Source organism: Lynx rufus, unplaced genomic scaffold (assembly GCF_022079265.1).
Source record: "Lynx rufus isolate CCGP_SWC_20201006 ecotype Redwood Valley unplaced genomic scaffold, mLynRuf1.p SCAF_15, whole genome shotgun sequence".
Taxonomy (NCBI): Eukaryota; Metazoa; Chordata; class Mammalia; order Carnivora; family Felidae; genus Lynx; species Lynx rufus.
In genome coordinates this window covers 41,673,570-41,692,863 of record NW_025814829.1, presented here as the reverse complement: position 1 = coordinate 41,692,863, position 19,294 = coordinate 41,673,570, and the positions used below count along the sequence as shown (strand labels likewise).

At 36.7% G+C, this 19,294-nt stretch overlaps 2 protein-coding genes across 5 annotated transcripts in view; one reads left to right on the top strand and one right to left on the bottom strand.

Moving 5' to 3' along the window:
• The window catches only part of ODR4 (odr-4 GPCR localization factor homolog), a 34,308-nt gene extending 16,453 nt beyond the window's left edge, over nucleotides 1-17,855 (bottom strand). For 2 of the 3 annotated variants that reach the window (XM_047076917.1, XM_047076918.1), the window contains exons 1-9: nucleotides 17,658-17,855; nucleotides 15,085-15,205; nucleotides 11,842-11,979; nucleotides 8,108-8,203; nucleotides 5,923-6,029; nucleotides 4,821-4,857; nucleotides 3,883-4,023; nucleotides 2,797-2,892; nucleotides 1,644-1,712 (exon numbers count right to left, since the gene is read on the bottom strand). In XM_047076917.1, the coding sequence (XP_046932873.1) occupies nucleotides 1,644-1,712; nucleotides 2,797-2,892; nucleotides 3,883-4,023; nucleotides 4,821-4,857; nucleotides 5,923-6,029; nucleotides 8,108-8,203; nucleotides 11,842-11,979; nucleotides 15,085-15,183 (783 nt within the window). In that variant the 5' untranslated portion in view covers nucleotides 15,184-15,205; nucleotides 17,658-17,855. Of the gene's footprint in view, nucleotides 1-1,643; nucleotides 1,713-2,796; nucleotides 2,893-3,882; nucleotides 4,024-4,820; nucleotides 4,858-5,922; nucleotides 6,030-8,107; nucleotides 8,204-11,841; nucleotides 11,980-15,084; nucleotides 15,206-17,657 lie in introns of those variants that run through there. The other variant, XM_047076919.1, reaches the window with a different exon arrangement.
• Nucleotides 17,856-18,328: 473 nt separating this feature from the next.
• Nucleotides 18,329-19,294, top strand: part of TPR (translocated promoter region, nuclear basket protein) — a 65,239-nt gene continuing 64,273 nt past the window's right edge. The window contains exon 1 of one of the 2 annotated variants that reach the window (XM_047076911.1): nucleotides 18,329-18,757. In XM_047076911.1, coding sequence (XP_046932867.1) covers nucleotides 18,607-18,757 — 151 coding nt within the window. In that variant the 5' untranslated portion in view covers nucleotides 18,329-18,606. The remainder of the gene's footprint in view (nucleotides 18,758-19,294) is intronic. The other variant, XM_047076910.1, reaches the window with a different exon arrangement.

The following is a 19,294-nucleotide window of genomic DNA, read 5'->3' as shown; positions in this document are numbered from 1 at the left end:
AAAAGACATAACGACTTACTCCTTTTTGGTGGAAATGTACCTGTATGCTACAAAGATCAACTCCTTTTGGTTTCTTTGGACTCAGGAACAAACTAGCTTAAAAAGAGACTCTGGGAACCTAACTTGGTCATAACTGGAGGAATTTTTGTGACACTGATAAGGTATTTTGGAAAAGAAAAAGATCCATCTGGTTATGGTGACCAAGAACTTTACAGAAGTGGTGGTAGCATTTGGGGTAGATCTTAAAGTATGGATAGGATTCTGACTGCCTGAATGACAGAGAAACGACTGTACTGGCCAAGACACATGGCTCAGAAAATAAACAGAATTTTAAAGGCACAGAAAGCAAACCTCTGAAACTTTTCTAACTAGTCAGTATAAAGCAATGAAGGAATTTAAAACAGGGAGATTATTAACACAATCAGTGCCTAACCCTTATATACACTCAACAAATATTTTGTGAAAAAAAAACCTAACAAGTAAGACTTTAGATACAACTATTCCATTTAGGAACACAATGCCTTATTTTATATATTTAATATCTAATGTATATGTTTTACATATCTAGTAAAAAGCATACAGGTACAGGAATAGCTTTAAAACAAGGGACACTTCTAACCTCAAAGGTACTAACAAGAGAAATTGAGAACTATGTTGATTGGCATTAAGTCCAATGACAATCTAGTAAACGCTCTATTGCTAAACACAGAGAAGGAAAAGAAAGGAAAACAGCCTCCTATGAAAATTACTTTTAAGTCTATTTTACTTAGGTAAAATAACGTACAACAAAAAAAATATCCTGTTCTACATGCATACTTTTAGGAATAATTAATGGCTTTAACTTTTTATTCTTCAAGATACCCAATTCTCAACTTCTGAAAAGAAGAGGTGTGTAATTTAAAACAACCATATAAAAATATAAAAATTGCTAATGCTGTGTGATTTTTAACAAATCAGAGGCGGTATAAATATACTTCAAAATGAAGTATATGACAACTCTTGGCACATCTCTGCACACATCATTTTAAGTTGTTAAAAACTACAACTTTGCGGGGCGCCTGGGTGGCGCAGTCGGTTAAGCGTCCGACTTCAGCCAGGTCACGATCTCGCGGTCCGTGAGTTCGAGCCCCGCGTCGGGCTCTGGGCTGATGGCTCAGAGCCTGGAGCCTGTTTCCCATTCTGTGTCTCCCTCTCTCTCTGCCCCTCCCCCGTTCATGCTCTGTCTCTCTCTGTCCCAAAAATAAATAAACGTTGAAAAAAAAATTTTTAAAAAAAAGAACTACAACTTTGCTTATAAAACCTATAACCCAAAATATCACACACATGTATGTATGTGTATGTACGTATATGTTATACGTGTATATATACTATACATATATGTATATATACACATATATAAAATACGCACATAAATTGCTATCTACTTGATGCTAAAATTTTAACAGCCTTGAGGCAAAACACCAAAATAGGTTTCATTAAAATAATGTTTCTGGTAAATAAATTTCCTAGAACTGGACATTTTGTACACCTTATGTTTCTGAAGTTCTTTAATTCTCTAATTATAAAAACCAGAACAATTTCATTATGATTATTCTAATAAATAATGTATTTTGATTAGATAAGTAGTATTTTAAAATATTTACCAAATGTGTTAGCACTTTGACATCAAAACAATGACTAGTCGCTTGAACATTTCCTCTAGAAGATTTTTTCTGAAAAAACACAAAAGTTAAAAAACTTGATTATTGAGATCTGAGTGGAATATAAAAGATAATTTAGGAGTCATCCTACATATTCTAAGTAATTCAGAGGAAAAGAAAGTCTTATTATTTGTTTCATATTAGCTTTTTCTATAGATATGTTACTTTGTGTATTCTCTATCAATCAACATATATTCTTAAAAACCACTAATTCCCTACTTTTATTTCTCTAAAGCAACAATTGGCAAACTATGGCCTATGGGTCAAGTCTAGACTCCCTCTCGTCTTTGTAAATAAAGTTTTACAGAATACAATCAAGATCATTCATTTACATGTTATCCGTGGCTGCTTTCATGCTACAACAGCAGAGATGAATAGCTGCCAGAGACAGCCGACAATGTCTAATATATTTACTATTTGGTTTTTTACAAAAAGTTCACTGACCCTTGCACTAAAGGGGGAAATTACCAAAGTTTCTCCTCAGATCAAAGCTATTTTAGAAGTTTGTATAGATTCCTTCTACAAAATGGCCAAACTTAGCCTTTAAACTGCTATCAAAGTAGAACATGTACCTTTAGTTTCTTGTCTTTTTTTTTTTTTTTTTATGTACCTTTAGTTTTAAGCAAGCAGTTTACAATTTGGAAATCAGAATTTAGATGACATGTACTTCTTCAGATTTCAGGATCCAATTAATTCAGAAATAATCTCCCATAATTTTCTGAAAAAACATTTGCTTTACTTTAAAAAACCTTAGGGGGCACTTGGGTGGCTCAGTTGGTTGCCTGTCCAATTCCGGCTCAGGTCATAATCTCAGTTTGTGAGTTCGAGCCCTGCATCGGGCTCTGTGCCGACAGCTCAGAACCTGGAGCCTACTTCCAATTCTGTGTCTCCCTTTCTCTCTCTGCCCCTCCCCTGCTCGTGCTCTGTCTCTCTTGCTCTCAAAAATAAACATTAAAAAAAATGAAAAAAAAAATAAAAGACCTTAGAAATAAGAAGTAGATGGAAACTGTTTTCATGAAGGCAAGAACTAAATATGTCATTTTTAATTTTTCCTTAAGTACAAATAATTTCATTAGATGATTTTCTCTCAACTCACCTGCCCTTCTAACAGGTCACAATCTTCATCTTTAACTTGTCCATTAATCAAATAAACACCATTTTCTATTTGCTTGGCCCAGCGTACAAGTCCATTCTTAAAAAAAATATAACATGGATATCTTTCAGATATAATGCCATCTCAATTAAACTCCCTAGAGTCTACTTTTTTCCCACCTGATACACTGAAATGTTAATGTGGTAATCAGTAGTGTGGTATTTATTTATTTCTTGAGTTAACATTTTGCCATTTTTGCTTTGTATATTAAAAAAATTGTTTTTCAGTATAGCTGACACAAAACATTACATTAGTTTCAGGCATACAACATAGTGACCCAACTTCTTTATATGTTATGCTATGCCTACAAGTGTAGCTACCATCTGTCACCATACAACACTATTACAGTATCACTGACTATATCCCTGTGCTGTGTCTTTATTCAGTCTCATAAACAACAAAAAAAGTATATCCCCCAATTTTTAGCACCTTACTCCTATTTAATAATAGTTTTTCTAAACTTTATCCCAAACTAACATTCATATCACAGACTTAGAAGGCTTAATAATTACATGACCACAGTCAAATAAAATTCAGTAATGCTCATTATCTTAAAAAAGTGAGAAAAGAGAAAGAACCTCAAGAACAAATATATAAGGGAGTATAAAAGGGGAAAAAATAAGCAAGGTCCATCTGCTTCCTTCAACAGAAAAAAAAGAAGAGAAATGAGACATGAACAAAACAATGGTACAGAAATACAAAAAAGGACTGGAAAGGTGAAAACAAAACTAAAGACCAAACAGTATACCTTTTAAATAATTGTATTTTATGTAACTGTATTTTACAATGTACTTAACTACATATTAATTAACAAATATTTACGGAGCACCTATTATGCTAAATGTGTTACCATTATGACGCTGTCCTATCTCTAAATTTCTAATCTGGCTGGGGTAATAAATTAGTCACTCATAATATCATTATAATTAGTATGCAATTTATGAGGATCATAAAATGAATGGCTCAACCAGAAAAACAGCAGATTATCTATTCAGCAATCACTAAAGAAAATTCATTTTGCCTTAATACCTTTGTATTTTTCTCCAAAGTATAGCTGACTGAAGTAGTAGACAGCGGGATGTGAATATTAATATGAACTGTACACTCTAAAGAAAGCCATGAAGTTGATAGTCCATTTTGATACTTCCAATCTGCTGGTTTTGCTGAACTCTTTAGCAGTGGGGAAAGTAAAAAACAAAACAAAACATAAAATATGTGATTTAGGTAAAATATATTGAACAATAAAACATCATAAAACGTACAACATGATAACTCACACAGACTGCTATCTAACATATTGGCCAACTTCTTTCATCAAAGGGCAATAGGTTAAACTAAACAGAAATGAAGCATGCATTAAGTTCACTATTCTTCAGCACATTCCAGACAGCCTTGGCAGCTCCATCCCCCAGTGGTGGGTTGAGAAAGAATCAGATAGTTCATGGGTAGAATTCTGACAAGTCCTCTGGTTCTTCTCACCTGTAGCTTCAATAGTGTCAATTCTGAAGCTTAGGATGCAGAGCAAATAATCACTGAGCAACTATTAGGTGTCAGATGTTCTCCTTTCTGTCCTATACCTTGCTAACAGAAAACTGCAAAGTTACTTTTTCACACTGCTTTTAGACATCTTAGCAAAATGTTAGTCTGGATTCTGCTAGTACATAGCTTGCTTACTAGGCAATATAGCTAGCTACCAAAAGCCCAGATACTTTTACTACCACCCACTCAAATAGAATACTAAATATATAAGTAGGTAGGGGAAGCTTAAGAAAAATGTTTTAACAATGAAAAAAAACTAAATTTTCCTTATTTGTAATGAAATTAATCACATTTCAAAATAAACAACTGTAGTTGGCTGTGAACATCAATAAGAAGTGAAATAATGGAAAATTATTAAAACCAAATATTTAGTTTTATTTTTAAAATAATTTACAATACAAAAATCTTTAAAGAGGTATTTTTCTTACCTTTGGATCATGGATATCATAAGTTCGACAAAATATTCTTTACTGGTTAAGGGTAGAAATGACCAAAAAAGATAATTCATTCTTATTAATCAAAAGAAAATAAACCATCAAAAAATAAAAATAAAGTGCATGCATCCAAGAGTTTTTAACAAAATCAGACTTTATATACTGAAATATATACACATATATGTTTGCACGTATACATCTTGTAACTAAACATATAAAAATATCCATATTTTGCATAAATTTATATAAACACAAAAATCGTTCTGATTATGATACCTATAATGCTGTAAACTATTTCCTATTGCTTAAAATCCTGCCAATCACAATGAATAGAATGCAAGCACTTGCAGAATTTTCCTCAAATACACACCCTCTATAATAGGAGTACTGCTTTAAATGGAGTCCAGTCTGAAAATGTTTACTGAGTCAAAGGTCCTGTGCATGAAACTTTTAATTACCAAAGGCATTGTAAGCTCAGCTTCGGCAGGAATGATCACTTCTTGAATTTTGCCTTTTCCACGTCCTAATTCACTAGGCCCTTGCGCTGCTTAGCTCCCTTCGTGTGGCTGCCTCTTGCTTGGGAGGTATCCTTGCTCTGACAAGATGTAGAGAAAAAGAAGCTAAGGAGCCCCTAAAGAGGCTTTTAGTGTCACTTGATGTTGGCTAAAGACATGATAATTACTTGGATGTTCTACACTATCCAAATCAGTGTATCTGTGCTTTGAACTGACCATTCTGAACTGGGGGTGAAAATTTATCATGATAAAAGAATTACTTTGTCTCAGCTGTAAGTTGGGCTTCTACCTCTCTGTATAGGACCTACTGAGCTGCAATGTACAGGGGTAGTTAGCAGTTAATGAGCTCAGAATCCCCAGTTCTTCCCACCTTTCTCAAAGTCTTTAATAATCCAAGACATGATTAACAACAATTACTACCATAATTACTATTGGCAGTCCTAATTATGTGTTATATACAGGAAAAACTTACAAGTGATGCCTGTTTTTTAAATGATGATTTAAATCAATGGGAAACTACTTGCAGGAACATTATTTTGGTCTCATATATTTTAAAATACAAACACCTATACAAAAGATACTTTTTTGTAGAAGAGCAAACGTGAAGTGTCACTCGTTCTGAGACTTCCTCTTCTGTGAAATTCCACAGTCTCCTTTTATTCATAGATTTTTCCATAGCAAATACTAGCTGAAAGAGAGGAAAACAACATCAACTGAATGCAAAATAAGAGAACAAAAATGAGTGCAGAAAAAGATAATTATAATGTCCCTAGGCTCCCAATTAGCTTTAAAATTCCATGATTCTATCGTTAAATTTTTTTGTCTTCAAAAAAGTGACTGAATATTAAGCTTTTGGATTCCATTTTTAGGGATGTATAAAATTCAGGTTTTAAATATAAACATACAATTCACTGTCATTAATCAACTGGACATGAGAAATTAATTTGGGGCAATTAACATTAAAGTATAGAATAAATACTTTATTTTAATTAGAATCAGAAATGACAAGTGATTTTTAACCTATAAAAATGAAGCATGTCACCCATTTGGGATTTCTTATTTAAATGTCACAAAAGATGTAAGGCACTACATAAGTACATATAAAATACACTAATAACATAAAAGTAAAAAAAAAAAATTAGAAACAGTGACATGTATTTATGCCAAAATAAGAATTTTAAAAATACATACTTGATATAAGAGGGGTCACAAATGTGACTCAAAGCTTCCTAACAGTAATGTGCACAGACCAACCTAATCTGTTACCTAATTCACATGGTCCATAAACTGAACACAACTGTTGAGAAGAGGCACAACTTTCTTGATAATGAAGAAATTTCTTCAAAGATGATAGTATGTAATATAACAAAGTTCTCAACAAAGACCTTATGGAAGACACAAGTTTTATAAGGTTATTTCTTACAAATTGCCTCAATAAGGGCAATAGAAACAAAGTTAGGAAACTGATACTCCATCATTTCTGAAATATAGCATTTCTAAAGTCTTACTTCCTTCTTAGGAACAAAAATAATACAAAAGCAAAAGGAAAGAGGACCACCACTCTCTCTCTAGCTGTGAGCCCAAGTTCACCTTATTCAATCCAGTGCCAACCACAAAAGGATGCACAACAAATGCAATTAAAAATGTCTAGACTTATATTTCAAAATGTCAAAAAGGATAAACAACTGTGAAAGGTACATTTATTTTAAATGGAAAAAACAGCAGAAAGTTGAGTAACTTGCCAGGGGAGGGGAATATCTCCATTTTCTTCCCTTTTTCCTTTAGGTACAAGGATTTAATATGGGACATTTGAGAGGAGAGAAGATTACAAAACTGAAGAGTCTGTAGCATCTGTGATTCTTATTGGCTGCACACTTTTTTACTAGGAAATGTTTTTTGGAGATTCTGTGGGGTTTTGCATTTATCAAGATTATAGGGTCCCCTTCTCTCTTGGGGTGGGAAAGAACTTTATGAAGACTCATTTGGATCCCGAGTGCTAAAAGAGATGAAAGGTGCCTGTACAGAGTTTGCTTTAGATTTGGGCTTAAGGGAAAACAGCTTGTGGACCTTCATAATTAATTATGGACTATGTTACCCAATTCACTGATATAGGAATAAAACAAAAAGGAGGGGACTAATGATAGTCCTGATTAAGTATCTGATAGTCCAGAATAAGTATCTGATTATGTTTTACTCTCAGAATCTTGAGAAAATTAACACATGAAGAATCACAAAACCTATTAATTTCACATTATAGCAATCACTTGGAACTAAAAGGAAGTTAAGCTAATACGTTTAATTTTAAAGATAATTTTTTACTATCATGAGACAAGTCATAGTGGTTTAACAAGTACTGTCCAATAGTAGTACTCTGCTAGAACTTCCATTTAGTTCCAAGTGATTGAGGAGGGCACTTGTTGGGATGAGCACTGGGTGTTACAGGTAAGCGATGAATCATGGGACTCTACTCCCAAAGCCAAGAGCACACTGTATACACTGTATGTTAGCTAATAAATTATGTTAAAAAAATAAAATTAAGTTAAAGCTATTTTAAAATAGCTTTGATTGAAAATAGAAATATTGACCTTTTGTTACACTCAAAATACTATGCAATCAGATGAAAAAGCTGTTTTAACATAATCCCAGCATAAAGGATTATGAAATGCTAATCTAAAATATGCCTAGGATCATTGCATATATGTATAATCAATTCAAATAAGATGTAAACCTTGATCATCTTAAGAATTTTTGATATTTCAGACTTACTCTACGCAGGGCATTTTGAAAATCATTTCCCATTTCTAAAGTTGTAATGATAAATACTCCAAGAACTAAAAGTCCCCCTGGTAGCATTCTGGACACCTAAAAATAGAAATATAGTATTAGCTAACATAAGCATTTGGCATTATATGCAATGTTTGGTGTTTGAGAAGCTAAATACTAAATCCGCAAATACTTACTGAGTACTAACTATATGTATACCCTACAGGTATACATATACAGGTATACAGGAGCTTTGAAAAACTGGTTAAAATACTAAGAAACAGTTGATAACCATGATGAATGGGGTGTCAGTATGTACACAATCTTTCTAAAGTGTCCTTAATTTTTATCTTAAAAATACTTTATAACTTAAACCATTTAATAATGATACCCTTTAGTTACATCAATAAACAAAACCCCTTTCTCACAAGATCAAAGTATCTTGTGAGATACCTTCTAAAATTTTTCAATGGCTTCCACTGTCAGTCACCTAAATAATACATAAATTTTATCTACTACTAGTATTTCAGAGTCTCCAAAATCTAGCTAATCAGATATTCAGAGCCTCACTTGATGCTACTTTTCCCTGAAATATTCAAGTATCATTCAAAAAGTTCTGTTTCCCATACATGTATTCAGCTTTCTAATTCTAAACCTTCACTCCAGCTGCTCCCTCAGCCTGAACTGGTTTTCCCTTATCCTTCTACATGACTGAACTCTACTGTACATGAAAGTCAGCTTGAGGAACCTGCCTTCCCTGATACTTTGATCTCCCAACTCTACAAGACTCTGGTGTTGTTTTCCCATGGAGTTTATCACATGAGCCCGTGCTATAATCATTGGTATGCGATGGTCTGGAAGTTCTTTAAGAGAAGAAGTGATTCTCAACTAACTCTCTATTCCTATAATATTCAGAAGAATGTTAAAAGCCTAGGATTTGAATAGAGGGCATCTGACTTGAAAATCCATTGTTTCCTATTTTTTATGTTTACTTCAATTTTTGTACCTATTTATTACATTGGGTATGAATGTTATTTCCAATTTTTCTTTACTCTAAAATAAATGTTTTTTATTTTAGACACAGAATCTGAAGCAGGCTCCAGGCTCCAAGCTATCAGCACAGAGCCCGATGCAGGGCTATACCTCATGAACTGTGAGATTGTGACCTCAGCCGAAGTCAGACACTTAACCAAGTTACCCAGGCACCCCTTTACTCTAAAATAATATTGTAAAACTTCTAGCAAGGCTTTCTATGTTCATGGCATTATTTGCTTAGAATAAATTTCCTGAGGTGGACTTGTAGATTATGAAGTTATGCATATTTTTGATCCAAACTACTAGTTTGTCCTCCACAATATGTTATTTTCCTTCACATGACTATGGCTAGTTCTTAATACCATATGGATTTCTTTCTATCATCTAAATTCAGAGATCAAAATGCTTTGGTTATTTTTTTGTGTGCTCAGTGCACAAGAAAACTGATCACAAAGTTAAGTCTTCTTACATACCAGTCTATTCCTTAATATATTTACATTGTGTCTGCTGGTGGTTCCCTCAGATTTCATAAATTCTATTCACTATAGTAACATATGCTTGACATATAAAGAACAAAGTTTTCATATTTAGCACAGAAAATCTGTATGTTTTCAAAATCACCATAACACATAAAATTAGCGATTTCTTTCTAGAGGCAAAACGGTTAACTTATTTTGCTATAAAAATTTTATGTCCGTGTGTGTGTATGTGTGTGTGTGTGTATGCGTGTATGTGTAAACATATACAATATATATCTCTCTATGCATATATATATACATGCATATATAGTATACACTGCATAAGAAACCAGAAGAAAAATTAGAGTCCAAAGTTACTTAGAAACCATTGTGAATTTAAGTTTGAAATATTTATTATTTTCATTAGAAGATATTAAAAATTTCTTGTATTTTTCTACTACACGCCACTCCTATTACACGTACAAACATACAGATAAACACGTGCAACTCTGAAAAATTTAAAGTTGATGGGAGATGGAAATCATTATTTTACATTACTCTAACATTTCCTATTAGTTGATATAATCCATTCAATAACTACTTTTAAGTGAATTCCCTCTCACCCACTCCCAAATCTTTTTCCTCCTTATATAAAGGCAACACCATCTTCCTAAACATCTGGGCTAGAAATGTGTCATGTTTAGCTACTTTCTCAATAGCTCTTCACTCCCAGTCTACTTGGTCACTAAATCATCTTGGAGCGTTTTGGCAGTGAAGTTTTAGCTCACTGCATTAGTTAATTCATGCATTCATTTATCCAACATTTTGGAGTTCTTCTTGTAAACCATGGAAATACTACACTTGGCACTGAGGATATACCCATAAACAAAACAGACATGACCCGTGTCCTCACAAAGCTTAGAGTCTAGGACGGGCTCACATCATCTTTTTTTGAACTATTACAGTAACTGATATTCAGTCTCTCTACCCTCCATTTACACTGTACCAAGGTATTGAAATTATTTCCTCAATTATTGATCAATCATATTAACTCCTTCTCTAAAGGAAGCTCTGAAAGTCTACCACAGAGCTACCATCTACCAAACAAACTCCTCACTTCTTAGGATAGCGCTCCAAAACCATCCACAAACATCCTCACAGCCTTATGTCTAAAACTACATTCTTTTACATATCTGGTGTTTCGATTGTAACCAATTGCTTGCTCTTCCCCTAACACGCCTTTAACATTCATGCCTTTGGGTCATTTATTCATACTATCCTTTGTGTCTTCAGTGTGTTCTCTGACTTCTGCTGGCAGTACTATTCATATTGCAAGTTTAGAACCTTTTGTGAACCTGTTTGAATCTAGCCATTGGCAGATATTTAATCATTCACCATTCTATATTCTTACTGTACTTTTCTACTTTTATTTCATTTCTCTTACAATTGGTTTGTGGTAACTTTGATTACAACATACATTCTAAGGACATAAAAAAAAACCTATCATTTTATTCTACATGAAGTCTTTAAAACAATCTGACCAGCAACTATATTATCAATAACTAGTATTATTTTAGTATTATATTATTATTGTTTTATTAGTAGTATTATATTATTTTAAAGAAAACTCAGAAATAAGCTAAAGGACAAATAACAAAGACAGGTTAAAAACTACAATGGATAGGGGCGCCTGGGTGGCTCAGTTGGTTGAACATTGGACTTCGGCTCAGGTCATGATCTCATGGTTCACAGGTTCAAGCCCCACATTGGGCTCTGCACTGACAACTCAGAGCCCTGGAGCCTCCTTCACATTCTGTGTCTCTCTCTTTCTGTCCCTCCCCCACTTGTGTGCACACGCTCTCTCTCAAAAATAAATAAATAAGCATTAAAAAAAAAAAACCCTACAATGGATAAAGATTAGCAATAGAAAAGCAGAGCATATAAAATCAAAGGCTTTCAAATGAGACTGCCTGGTGCTGGCTTCGGCAGCACATATATCAAATCAGCCTGGGTTCAAATCCCAGTTCCATCACTTATTAGGTAATATTGGGTGACTTAACCTCAAGTAAGAAAATGCATTTTTAAATTAGACACAAGATATTTCTATCTTTGATGTACTACGCAAGTTTTGAAAACTTAAAAACGAGTACTCTGAAATCCTAGTCTAGTTGTCTGAGGCTGAAGTGCATTTATTTTGTCAGTCAATAAGCACAACTTAACTCTATAAAAAACAAATATGATGACCTGGTTGGCATGTTCTGTGGCCCATTCTTCATCCAAGTTATCCAACTTAGCTTTTTGTTGATGTTTGAGGTTCTCATTTTGTTCCTCTTTGGGTGGCGTTCTAGTGGCAAGAATGACATAATCCTTTTGTGAAGAACACTTAAAAACAAATTAGAAAAGCTTATTAGAGTGTTATCTGATCGAAGAACATAAAGCTCTTACGACATGCAAAAATAATATATGTACAGCATAAATTGCTAATACTTGCATTACAACGGAATTAACAGGGAAACAAATTATCATGGATAACTTTGCAATGTTTCCCTCACGTATCATTTATATACATGATATACTTAATATCAGATCCTCATTTGCTTGGACATCCTGAATGTGAATCATATAGTGGTCCTTTAGTGGTGTTTTTTGTTTTTTTTTTAATTTTTTTTTCAACGTTTTTTATTTATTTTTGGGACAGAGAGAGACAGAGCATGAACGGGGGAGGGGCAGAGAGAGAGGGAGACACAGAATCGGAAATAGGCTCCAGGCTCCGAGCCATCAGCCCAGAGCCCGACGCGGGGCTTGAACTCACGGACCGCGAGATCGTGACCTGGCTGAGGTCGGACGCTTAACCGACTGCGCCACCCAGGCGCCCCCTTTAGTGGTTCTTAAAAACAGTTTACTGAATGAGTGAATGTACTGCATTTTAACTAAAAGATAAAACGCTTTGTCAATTTTCTAGTTATCATATTTATTTTCTAAATAATCTGAACAGATTGGATGGCTCAGCAAATATAAAAACTCAGTAAAATAAAGCAAAAAATTATCTTGTGTGTCTTAGTTTCACTGAAACAATGATAGAGCGAATTTGTACATGTTTGTCCACGGAAAAACAAACGGGGTTTGGGACACATAATTGAAGTGATATCAGATTTATGTTCCTCAGTTTTAATAACTATTAAATGGTAACCAAAGGTGAGCTATCTAAAGATAAATTTAGGGGGGCGTCTGGGTGGCTCAGTCGGTTAAGCGGCCGACTTCGGCTCAGGTCATGATCTCGAGGTCCGTGAGTTCGAGCCCCGCGTCAGGCTCTGTGCCGACAGCCTGGAGCCTGTTTCAGATTCTGTGTCTCCCTCTCTCTGACCCTCCCCCGTTCATGCTCTGTCTCTCTCTGTCTCAAAAATAAATAAACGTTAAAAAAAAATTAAAAAAAAAGATAAATTTAGGGAACTTTTAATAGCTCAACCTCCTTACAGTGAAAGTACACTACAAAGAAAAAGTAAAAACAAGGCAGACAAAACCAGTTAGCATGGTGTCATTCTCATACATGACCTGAAACTCCTATTATGAGTGTCATCCTGGCATAGAATACAAAGGAAGAGAAATTATTTCTACAAAAGTAATTTTTCCAGAAAGTTATATTCATATACACACAGGAAAAGGTAGATGCTGATTAAGAAAGCAGAACTTTAAAAAAGAAAAGAAAAGAAAAGAAAAAACTGACCCAGAGAGTAGGAAACAGGCAAGCTTGAAGAAGGAGAAAGTGATGAGTTTAAGTAGAAACATACCAAAAGGGATGAAAAGGCAATAGAAGGAAAGACTAGAAGGAAGATCTTAAAACGTGAGAGGCTTATTTGTAAGATGGTGGTTTTGCCAAGCTCTAGAAACCTATACGAGTAAGGCAAGTTTGGAAAAGGGTATTTCTCCCTGACCTTTTATCTTTACTGACTACGTCTTTTTCTGAGACTCTCATTCCCTTAAACTTTCTTAAATAAAGGGTAGTCGAAAACCTTAAATGAAAAGTTCCTAAGGCACCTGGATGGCTCAGGTAGTTAAGCATATGACTTTAGCTCAGGTCATGATTTCATGATTCTTGAGTTCGAGCCCCGCATTGGGCTCTGTGCTGACACAGTGCACAGCCTGCCTGGGATTCTCTCTCTCCCTTGTTCCTTCCCCAGGTGGGCTCTCTCTCTCTCTCTCTCTCTCTCAAAATAAACACATAAATTAAAAAAAAAAAAAGAGCTCCTAGCAAAAAGAGCCCCATATTGGATGCAAGTAACCTGAATCACAAAGTAGTTCAGATTATTGCCAAGAGGTACTTTGGCTACCTAATGTGAGGCCTCATAGGGTGGTATTATCTGTGTGAACAGTACAGGGTCTACCCTCTTCGTTACAAGTTAGGAAATCAGCTGTATGAAAACCCTGAAAATGAACCGGTCTCTCAGGGCTAGACTGACATTAACTAGGCTCATTCAGAATGATGTTGAAAACAAGAATATCATGAAGGGGTGTGAACACATGACTCTTCTGGACAGTACATTCTTTGTAAGTAGGTAACAGAGGGCACCAAATTATAAAAGGAAACAGCTTGAAAATCTGGATAGAATGAGAACAAAAAAATTAATTACACAATTCGAAGATTCTAAAGCATCATGATAAAATACTCAGAAAGAAAATTATTACAATAGAACTTTTTGCTCCTAGGCATCAAAATCAAGCCCTTGGGCCACAGTGCACTCTTCTCTAACTAGTGTTTAGATAGAGGTAGGCCAGTGTGTCTGTGACTCTCCTTTTGTTGTCACTTTATACTGCTGACCAGTCCTACCTGCTGATTATATGATAAATCAGGAGGTGCTTATGCTTTTTAACATAACTGTCTAAATCTCTGATCCATTTTGTGTTGATTTTTAAGGCTTAACTCTAAAAGGGAAATAAAATTTGTCTAATTTTCAAATTTCTCCTATTCCCTTTTCCTCCCTTTCCACTGAAACATTAAAAAAAAAAAAAACAGTAAAATAAATAAACGTTGAAAAAAAAAAATCAGTAAAATGGGTACCATAGCATGTAACAAAGACATGCCCACTATCGCCACCAAGGTTGAGATAAGATAAACAATGGGAAATAAAGTTGTCAAAAGCTACTTTTGCAAAGAATTAGACAACTAGGAATTAATAAAGATTAGATGAGAGTATAAAACACTTGGAAAGACATTAAGATACGTATAATCTGGTCAGTAAAATTCTAATTTTGGGGTTTATTTTACATTATAATTTACTTTTACATTATCAAAAGGAAATGTGTTCTCACTTAAGCAAACTTGGGGTCTGTCCTGCTTCTCTATATTTTTCCTCAAAGATCCCTGTTAAGTTCTTCTTTTACATTCCATTCTTCCATTCCCTAACCTTATGCTTATTGTTAAACAGCATATTTTAATTTTAAATAAACAAGTAATTTGTTTTATCAATAAATGCACTAAAAGATACATACCTGTCCAATTAAAAGACCAGAGACAAAAGCCTTTCCTTGAAGATTTATGTTTGAAAGATACTGGCCAACAGCCTCTTCTACGATGTAGGTTCTTCCCATTACTGAGAACTAATTCTATCTCCTAAATTATGAGAAAAAAATATACAGCATTCTTAAGTAAAAGTATAACTTGCAATGTTTTTATCATGGAGGTTGTATACAGACAGAAGTGGTACTACCCTGATTCTATCCCATGCCTTGCAGAGATTGCTTATTAAATAGGGAATTCTTTCCTGCAAAGTTTAAATGTAGCTTCAGAGTCCTCAATACAGTGTTGCTGGAAATGATTACCAATCAACTAGAGTTGACATAAAAGATAAAACCCACTTCTATAGCTAAGATAAGGGAGAGGAAACCAACCTAGCAGTCAACACACCTATTTTTTTTTATTTAATTTGCTACTCCTTAGTTGTAATATCTTTGATAGTCTAAGCTGAGCCTCATTGTACTCATTTCAAAAACGGGAAAGAAGACAATTTCTGAGCTGCTCATTGGGAGATAGAATCAAATTCATTTACTCAATAAGCATACTATGAAGAACTACTATGTGCTAGAAATTGAGCCAGGTCGGATGGCACAAAGATGAATAATACTTGACCTCTACCCTTGAGTAACTCACAGTCTAATTAGAACTATGAAATTTGATAAATAGCAATGCAAGAATAATGAACATTTACGTGGTTTCTACTTTGTATAAAGCCTTGTTCTAAGTACTGTACATGTGGTAATATCTAATATTCACAAAAACTGCATGAGGTAGGTACTATTACTATACCCCCCCCTTTTTAATAACCCTTGTTTTATAGATGAAGAAAAAAAAAAGGAACTTGCTCAAGCAGCAAAGCTGGTAAGTGGCAAAAGTGGAATTTCAACTTAGGCAGTCTAGCTCTAGAATCCATGTCCTTAAATGCTATGTTCATACTGAGGAATCATAGTTGGTGTTTCAATTAACCCTTTACTAAGGGTAACTTCTGTTCTGCTCTCTCTTTCCAGTTTATGGATGACAGCTGCAGCATTTTGAATAGGAATAAGAGTCGTTTGAGTTCTGGAAAAGATTTCAAACTTTTGGCACAATAAAGCCAAGGCAACTATAAATATGCTGCAGTGGCATATCTGACACCCGTAAAGAAAATCACCAGTCACAATGATTTTTCCATTACTCCAAAAGTAAAGCCCAGCAAATTGGTTCCAGTTTGAAACTGTCTACGGGGTGTTGTTTTTTCAAAAAGCCTGTTCAGTTTTGTCTCAAAATGCATTACATTTCTTCCTAGCTCTTTTCCAACAACTGTGCAAGTAAATCGGGTTTGCACAAAATTTCTCTTTAGACTAAGTCTAGAACTGCCTATCTAAATCAGTAACGCTGCTATAAATTTAAAGGCTTTCCATTTTTAATAGTGCCTTAACATATTAAACTTTCCTCTTCTCCATTGTGCTATTCTACTTTTCCTTCTGTCTCAATAATCCTTAATTCTTCAAGAAAAAGCAGTGACAATGACTCCAAAGTAATGAAATGTAACTTTGCAATCCTATTTTTTCCAAACTATCACCTAGTAACCATATTACTTTAGTGCTTCTTCAAAACTTTTTATAGCTGACCATACTTTACAAAAGACCCTACTAAAAATGTACATCTTGCCTAATACAGTTCAATTTATCCTGAAATATTGTGTGACAGCATAAGCTATGCAAATTGTCCAAGCACTGTGACTTGAGACAGCTCAATCTCTACAAAAGAGAGATTTCCTAGTCTACAAAATAAAGAATTTGGATCAGGCAAGTCTGAAAACCCATCTAATTTTAGGACTCTGTGAGTCCAAACACAGAATATCTGCATTTTCCAAATCACGAATAGTGGGCTAAGGACCTAAGACAGTGCTACCCATACCAGCAACCTTAGTTAACATGCTTACATAAAATACTTTGGAGAAAAATCAATCTTTCCTTACTGATATTCACAAAAGGGCTGCTACTGTGGGAACTGCAGGAGAATGACATTAGGAATACTTTATTTGCAATAAAGGACCTAATAAATTCTTTCAGAGGCACATTTAAATATGAAATAATCTACAGGTTCGGCTTAAAAGTCACAGAATTACGATCTGGAAACAAGTAGTTCTGTTATAGAGGCAGGGTGATAAGCGGTTTTTAACACTGTGTTTTAAAACTTTTGTTACAACACAAAACTTTTGTATATAGTTTCTCCATTCAAGAAGTAGAGACATATGGTAACACTTTCTGCAGTATCACCTTAAAACAAAGAAAAATGAAACGAGCGCCTTAAATTCCTGTTGGCTCACTGTTACTCCGCTACACACACACACACACACACACACACACACACGCTCTAAGTATGCCGTTTTAAACAAAGTTAAGTTTTGTCAAAGCTGGACTTGAATGTCGTGCCGGAGTGTCTGCCCATATGTTTCTTACACTCGGTCTCTTCCTTCCTTCCTTCCTTCAAAAGGAGGTTCTCTGAGCCCGAGTGCACACACTCAACCCTCACACTCACGTATTACACCCGTAGGCCGACTCACCTGCAGTCAGATTCTGCACGCATGACAGGCAAACCTGTCGAACCGTCCGTCCTCCCGAGAAAGGGGTTTAAGGTGCAAGAACCAGCCTCCTGGGGCCAGATTCCCCTCGGGTCCAAATTCCACAGCCAATGAATTCATCAGAAAGCGACAGACTTCCCACACCTCACTTCCCACTCCAAACCCAGGGTCTCGGGAGTCAAGTGGCGCATACTGATGACGCACGCTGCCCCCCTTCTTTCATCGCAGCACCTCAGCCAAAGGGACTGCGGTCGCCACCCCCGCCCCCTTCCGGGCGCCATTGAGAGCGTGGCGGTAGCCCGGCGCCTGCCGTTCAACCGTGTTCGGACCGATGCCCTCTAGTGGCTCAGTGTCTAGAAGCCGCCAAAGAGGACGACCCATGGCATCCCGGAGCTTTGACGGTAAGGTCGCCTGGCTCTTCAGGGAGGGACGTGAGTTGACGAATACTCCGTGGCGCCATCTCGCGGACAGTAGTCGTATGGCCTGAGGAGAGCCGGGGGGCGGGGAGAAAAGAGGAAGCGGAATGGGCGGTGCGCAATCAGGCTCACCGAAGGGATTGAGGAAAAAAAAAACAAAACACTACGTTTCCCACAGGTCTGTGGGGCTTGAAGCGGGTGGACTGGGGAGCCGGAAGTCGGAGTGCCCGGCCGGGTCAGAGGCCGCCTCTGAACTCGGATACCCAGGGTGCCCACCTTCCGGCGGCTGCGCGCGCACTTCGGGCGCGGGCGCTGTGGCGCGTTCGGCGGCGCCTAACGCAGGACTCGATTTCCCAGGGTCCCGCCGCGGGAGTCTCCGGCGGGCAGGCGCGCGCGAGCCCCGGAGCGAGGTGGTCGAGGCGGGCGCCCAGGCTTCTGGGTCCTCTTGGTCTTCGCCTTTCTTCTCCGGTTCTGCTCCGCCGGCCGCTAGCCCCGCGGCCCCCGGCCACATCGACATGGCGGCGGTGCTGCAGCAGGTCCTGGAGCGCACGGAGCTGAACAAGCTGCCTAAGTCCGTCCAGAACAAACTTGAAAAGTTCCTTGCCGACCAGCAATCCGAGATCGATGGCCTGAAGGGGCGGCATGAGAAATTTAAGGTGGAGAGTGGTAAGTGGCGACGCTCTTCCCGCCCTTGGTTCTGGGCCCGACTCCGTAGCCATGGCTGGTCTTCTCCCCTTGCAAGCTCGCTTTCTGCGTACGACTTCGCTGATGGCATCGCTTCCCTGTGCTGCCTCGCCCTCCTGCAGGCCTTCTCTTACCTGCTTCCCTCACAGTTTGAAATGAAGGAGCCCTTTTGTTTGTTTTAAACTGAATTTACATTTAGCTCCGTTTTCTTTGTAGTTAGAGTAGTCTCACATAGGGACACTTAACGTTGGTCGGCACACAAATTGTGAAGATCTGGGTTTCTTTACTCCGGACTAGCCGGAGTCCGCGCGACCCCTCTCCCTCTAAGCTTAGAGTACCGTGTCTACTGTTGCACGTAAAATGCTAGCGATTGCCGCTCAGTTTTCCGGTCATCTGCCTTCAAAGGCCTTTGTCGAACTGACCACTTCGTGCACCTAGTTCTGTTTTTTTAGCCCTTCGAGCGGATCCAGTAACGATGTAGATATTCACAAAAATGAGTAGGTGCATAACACAGCGCTG